Raw genomic sequence first — 7151 nt, 5'->3', positions numbered from 1 at the left:
AAATAAAAACCTCATAGAGGCACATTGAGCCATGTTTTAATAACTTGCTTATATCCGACATATACCGGTATATTGACCTGAGATGCATATGCTTTAAGAAAATTAAACAAAGTTCATAAAACTAAATACGTTATACAAAAATTCCAAAGGCCAACCAATAGTGAAATCAATCAACCACAAATGCATCTCAACCTACTACTATATGAAAAGACAAAATCATTGACAAAGAAAATAAGCATAGGCTTATACCAAATATCCATGTGCATCACCTCGGAATCAACTTTTAATATGTGAGTAAATCACACAAAAGGATATAATCCATCAGAAATAAATTCGTATATAACTAATATAATTTTATATGAAAAATACGCAGTGCATAATGCATGAATTCACCACTTACCCAAACCCGAAAAACTACTGGAATACCAATCACGATGCCTCCTCGAAGTCACTTGAAACTCCTAAAGAGTACATATAAAATAATCATCAATACAAGCCTCCTAATGAAAATTAACCCATATTAAACTATTTAAACAATATATATTATATTAATAATTTAGCACACCAAGCTGTTCCCTCTACTATTATCAATCAGTAAATAAAGATCAGTCAGGTCTAAGCAAGTCCAAAAATTTAATATTTCATGTCCTACCACATATGGACAACCATGATTTTAAATTATTTTTTCTATACAAAAAAAATCTCAAAGAAGAGATGAATGGATGTTGTATTAGGCTAAAAAAAGAAAACATCTATGACCATGAGAACAAGGACTAATATAGCAGCAAGTAGCTTGTAGCTTGTCCACCATGGCCATGGCTTCAAGGCACAAGTCTCCAGAGAAGAGGAACGCAAGAAAGAAAAAATAATACATAAACAACCAGAGGCGGCAGCATGGGGGTAGGGTTTCGGGTATACTGAAAAGTCTTTTTTTGCTATTAGTACCCTCTAACACTATTTGCATAAAAACCCCTTTACTTTTCCTTATATATATCTAGCCAAAAACCTAGAATTATTACATATGTGGTGCCTACGTGTCATCTTTACTTTTAAAATATTTTTTCAATACTCAATACTCAGAAGTAGCTTAGAAGTAGTTAAAATACATATTAATTAGGAAATAAATAATTTTTATTAATATTTTCTTTATTAGTTACTTCTACCAACTTTTCATTGATAAAATTACTCTTAATTTTAGTAATTATTTTGTAGTAATTTGTGATGGTCGTCGGCCAGCTTTTCTTTAGGATCAAGAGAACATTTTGTCTATTAATTTTTTAGCTAATTACCACATTGATGTTACGATCAAAGGAGTGAGGGAGGAGGAAAATTGGAGATTCATATAGGAATTTATAGTCATCCGGAGTCTCATCGTAGGCGAGAGGTAAACAATTATTTTGAAGCTATGTGCTTGAAGGATTCTTCTTGCTCTCAAGTGACGAGAGATCATAGCGGCATAAAACTGGTTGTAACGTGCTAGATCAAATTAAAGAGCGTGATGTAGCTTTAAAATTGTGGAAGCAACATGTGTTACTTACTTCCTATTAATATTTCCAAATGTTATCCAAACAAAAAAAAGTAAATGAAGAGGAATAAGTTCTACTTCCATTACTTCTAAAAATATATGAAACAAAAAAAAAACTATTTTCACTACTTCCTACTTTATAGTTTTAAAAGTTACTTCTATAACCTACTTCTTACTTCTAATATTTCCATTATCCAAACGTGCTTAAGTAAAAAAAAAGCTCATAAAAGTGGCTATATTTTGATTCAGCTTCTCTTAAATCAAAACAGAATTAGTTCAACTCAAAGTTAGATTATGGTTAGTCATGGCGAAAGAGTTCCCCAAACAGAGAATGTGTATATTGCACACTTTTTTTAAAGGGAAGTGAAAACTATCAAATCTGATATAGATTTGCTCACATATGCGCACACATGGCATGTTGGCTTCTAAACGCTAAACCATATCTGTATTAGAGGTAAAATCTGTAACCATATCCATTAGGATTTGGATATGGTTATTGAAATCTATTACCGATAGGACATGATAACTGATAAGATTTTATAGTAAAATATCCGGATTCGTGTCCAAAATATCCGAAAACAAATTAGTCATATTGTTACAATAGTTTTAATCATTAGATTATGGATTTGAGGTTAATTTCGATGATCAAGATGTCTAATCTTAGCTTTTCAGATATAATGAACATATTAACAAACTCTTTTGTATCACATGAACTATATTTTTTTTTCAATACTTTCTAGTTTTCTCATATTCGTTTTGTATCTGCATGCATATCTGCTTTTATATCCGCATGTATATCCGTATCCGATTTTAGTGGATATAAATATGAATTTTCCTTACTGAGATATATCTGCATCCATATACGTATCCGTATCCGAGATGGGTAAGCATATATAGATATGATAAGTATCATCTCCGAGCCGTATCTAGACCGAATACACCCCTACTTCTAACTCAAGGGCAAATGCGCAGACTATGAACCAATAATCCCAAACTCAAGTAAAGCTCAGACATTATAAACTTACCATCAAAATCACATCAAAAAAAAAATCATAATCTCTAATGTGCTGATAAGATAAGGATTTGTATTCTTCAACAAATAATAGATAACTAAGAAAAAACAAAAACTCCCCCATATGCAATCTCAAACTCTTCTGCCCACTTGCACTCCCACAAGAATTAAAGCCTATTTGGCATATTTCGGTTTTAGAACCTGGACCTCAAATCTCACCCAAAAAGCCCATGGGCCCCACCCTAAGATCTCAGAGCCTTCTTCACCAGCCGAATGGGCCCCCATCTGAAAGCAACTGAAGAGGTCGGCACGCGCCTGGGCCCAGCCCAATTCACAACAACCATCCATAGTTGAGCTCTCCATCCCCCTCCCCACTCTCAAATCATAGTATCTAATAAAATTTTAAAGAGTTATTTTCTTTTACTTTGCTACCCAAAATTTTTTTAGTCTTTTTTTGCCTTTTGAGTTTGACGAGGGAACTCCCTCACGATCATTCGGACAATGAGTACCAAACTCCCAAGTGCGACTAAGGAGCACTTCCCAACACACAAGGTAAAAAAGTCGAACCTGAGACCTTAGAGTACTACTCTTAAGCGGTTTATCAACTCGTCTAGACCCTCTTGGATTTATTCTTTCTTATTTTAGTACTAATGAAGTTTAAATTTGCTCAAAAAGTCATCATGAATCTTTAAGAAGGTATTAATAATGTCATCTAAGAATGTGAAACGACACATGTATCCTTTTAATAATCATTTGAAAAAGAGAAGATGGGAATTCATGAGTTTTCTTTTCAACGAAACAAGTGGGAAACATATTCACAAGTAATCGCGATACTCATATGATCTAATTCCAATGAGATACTTTGTTACGTTAAGACTCTAAACTCCTACAAGTCAGAGAGAAAACGAAAAGGACATAAAAATCATAAATGATTTGGTTTTTTATGTGGCTTGATAATTTGCTTGCGTCCACGGCTGCATTGGGGTTTCTTTCTTTCTTTTTAATCGAGTAACAATATAAGAGAGACCACTCATATATAGATAGAGACTATGATTACATGCTACATGCGAAATTATAGATTTACTCTTCCGCAATTTTTTCACAAATCAGTGCGTCAGCTCACACAGTCTCCAACACTTTACCCATGAAATGCATGAAATTACTTGTTGACAAGACAATTACTAATTTTTTAATAAAATTGATAAGGCTACTTGTCAATGTTGCAACCATAAAAACACGTATTGTAGTATGGATTTGGATCCTCTCCACTACAAAAAAATAGTGGAGAGACCACTGATTTTAATATCAATCGTTGATTATTTAGTAGACGGTTATGATACAATATAAATCTAACACTTACCATACCCCCGTGTATTGCACTCATTCCTAATTTGCACTACAAGATAAAATCATAACCATTAACTAGATAATCAATGGCCGTGATTATGTAGTGGTCCATCCACTGTTTTTTTTGTAGTGGAGAGGATCCGAATCCTGGGAAAGATTCATTTAAACTTTAGGATATCAACCTTTTAGAGTATAATTGAAAAATAGCAACCACATTTTTTTTTACTCATTTGCGGATAATCCAGACGGTTAGGCGGTTGCAATATGACTTGCAGGTCTTATGTTCGATTTCAGACAGTGTTACCCAAAAAAAACCTTAGATATCCAAATAAACACAAGTTTGGATTTTGATTTGGGAATCGTCATCTCTTCTATATATTTAACTTCGTTAATGAAATTACAGTGACAACATAAACCCCAAAATCTAAGAACAATAACAACCAACAGCGCTTGCTCTGCTCTTCTTGGTTCCTCACCAACGGTATCCATACCTCTATCCTCCCATCTCCAATATTACACGATCAGTCACTGCTCTTAAACGGCCGGTAAACTTTGAGATCAGAAACAACCCCGGCGATCGATCCGGACGCCGCTGCAATGGAAACCACCAAGCAGGCAAGGCTCAGCATCTTCAAGGAAACCCATCTCGTGCTCCACTTGGGCACTTTCTTCTGCACAATGTACATCTCTACGGGGAAGTAGACCGTCAACGGCCAGAACCCAAGAGCACCGAGCAGGCCGACGACGTCGTTGAAGAACGGCAGCAGCATTGAGATGACGGTGGTTAGAGCTACGAATGCTGATCTCCAAACGAGCCTGAAGAGGTTGAGGCCGTAGGACTTTGTTGTGCCCAGGGGGATGTGGACTTCCTTGGTGATGAATTTGGAGTTTGGCCAGGTGTTGGAGGCCCATTTCTCGACGAAGGCGAAGAGGGGCTGGCAGTAGACTTGGTAGCCCACGAGGGTGGAGACATGGCCGCGTTGGCGATCATGGACCAGAAGGGGTTAAACCAAGCCCGCGAGTGGTTCCTGGGCTGTCCGCCGAAGCGGCGTACCGAGCAGCCGCAGAGCTAGAAGACGTGGGACCTGACCGCTGACGAGGGTGGCCTTCTTCATCACCTTGGCTTCCGATGGCGGTGGAGCTCGGATTGTGTCCTGTGACAGACGAAGCAAAATTTTTAAAATTTTTAGGATTGGTTATACAAGTTACCTATGATTTATAGCCTATTTTGTTAGAAAACAGAGTTCATGACGGTGTTATTTTTAACCTCTTAAATTTAGTTCCTCTAATCATTAGACCAAAACTCCGAAGTTATGACAAGGATCGAGGATTATAGTTTTATATTAATTCTAACATGCTCCTGCAGGTTGAGCGTCCTTTTTATGGGTCGAAACCTGAACTCACGTAGCGGTGTCAATTTTTAAAAATCCGCATTTAATTCATGGCCAGTGGGATTTGAACCTGGGTTACTCTGATACCATCTTAAATTTAGTTCATCTAACCATTACACCAAAACTCTAAAGTTATGATAAGGATCGAGGATTATAGTTTTATATTAATTCTAACATAACCGGTTAGTTTTTAAACCCACATGGGAATCGTGTTAAAATGTTAATCGTGACAAATGTCTAACTAGCAATCGCCATCACATGATTGCGTGGTAATGAAAATAGATCATAAATGATAACACTCAATATTAACTCACATGCGTCTTCACAAGAATTTGGGAAGAAAAGGTACCTGGATTTCAATGAGAATGATGGAGTAAGAATACGCAAACGCGATGTCTCCAAAAGCCTGCAGGCTCCTCCAGACCTTTTGGGTCTCGGTAACGGCGCCGATACTGACTCCGGTGAGGCTTCCCTTGATCCCACCGTTAGCTATTTGAACCCAAAAAGAAAAAAAAAAGAGATGGAAATCAGCATCAAAATCTTCAATCTCTTAATTACCAAGATAAGAAAAAAACCAAGTGTTGCAAAACTCACCAACAGCTTGTAAAATGCCGAGGGAAAGTCCAATGAACGAGTAGGTAAATGACATGACAGCAGCAACAATTGACAGCCACGAAATCTGATCAAAGTCAGGGATTTGTGAAAAAACAAGCTCCGTGGCCCCAAATATGAGCATATAAGGAGTGCTGCTCATATGACAAGGATTCTTGTGCCCTTTCTCATGAAAACAGTTTGATCTCTTTATTGCCCTGCTCCCCCAAAAAAATTATTATTACTCCCCTGTTATAAATTAAAAAAAAAAAAAAGGAACGCTGGGTTTAAATTTAAAACTTACAGCATACTGATAGAAGCAGCTATAGTGTATCCAATTGCAACTCCGAAAAGATTCAAGTACTGAATGAATCCACAAACCTTCACCTTCAACCCCCCTGTATTCGTCGAATTTCGATAAGAAACTCGCCAATGGATCATATACCAAAAAAAAAAAAAAAAAAAAAAAATTCGTGAGAAAGCTTTACCAAGATTTGCATGAACAGCATCCATGTAAGTATAGTTTCTCTTTCCAGTCATCGGGTCACCAGACCGATAACAGTCAGCGAGGAGCGAAGAAGTGTAGTAAATCACAAAGGCGAAGAGAATCATAACAGAGGGGCCTGCGACCCAACCAAGTTGAGCAATGGCCCAGGCAAGTGATAAAACCCCCGAGCCTATAACTGCTGTGATTATATGGGCACTCGCAGTCAACACGGTCCCTGTAGAAGATTCTCAACTGGTTAGATGAAAATTTGACGAAGTTTTTGAGATCGATCCGGAGGAAAATGGGGAAATGGGTTGTTCTAATTTCTGGCTACCTTTTCTTTTGAGTTTGCCATCGTCGTCGTAGCATTTGGAGTCCGCTTGAGGTTGTTGGGTGCTGATGTCTATGGAGACGTCCATTGCGGGCAAACCCATCTTGAAATTTTGCAGAAAATTTTGAGTTTAGTACCCTGTAACTGCTGATGTAACTGCAAATAATGCAACAGTTTGTTTTTTGTTTTTTGTTTTTTTTAAGAGAGGAGAGAGGAGAATGAGAGGGGAGATGGAGAGGAGTTGTGGCCGGGGGGGGCTTTATATAGAGTTCAAGTGATGGGGAAAGGGAGGATTTTTTTTTTTTTTTGAATTTAATAGAGTATGTGACAAAAATTAATGTAATAATTGCTCACTATAGACCAAGGTCAACCCACGGGGATCCTCCTTCCATTAGTTTATTCAAACTCTCAGTAACCCCCCCACCCCCACACGGTTCAATGATTACAACGAACCCCCTTTCTTTTCT

At 37.3% G+C, this 7151-nt stretch overlaps 1 protein-coding gene across 1 annotated transcript; it reads right to left on the bottom strand.

Moving 5' to 3' along the window:
• Window positions 4230–6916, bottom strand: LOC109824358 (amino acid permease 3). Its single transcript, XM_020390937.1, is given in 8 exon segments — window positions 4230–4857; window positions 4860–4954; window positions 4956–5038; window positions 5625–5764; window positions 5870–6084; window positions 6171–6264; window positions 6355–6588; window positions 6688–6916. Coding segments are annotated over 8 exon segments (1413 nt in total). The 5' UTR covers window positions 6788–6916; the 3' UTR covers window positions 4230–4405.

Source organism: Asparagus officinalis, chromosome 9 (genome assembly GCF_001876935.1).
Source record: "Asparagus officinalis chromosome 9, Aspof.V1, whole genome shotgun sequence".
NCBI classification, from domain to species: domain Eukaryota; kingdom Viridiplantae; phylum Streptophyta; class Magnoliopsida; order Asparagales; family Asparagaceae; genus Asparagus; species Asparagus officinalis.
This window is presented reverse-complemented; position numbering and strand designations above follow the sequence as displayed.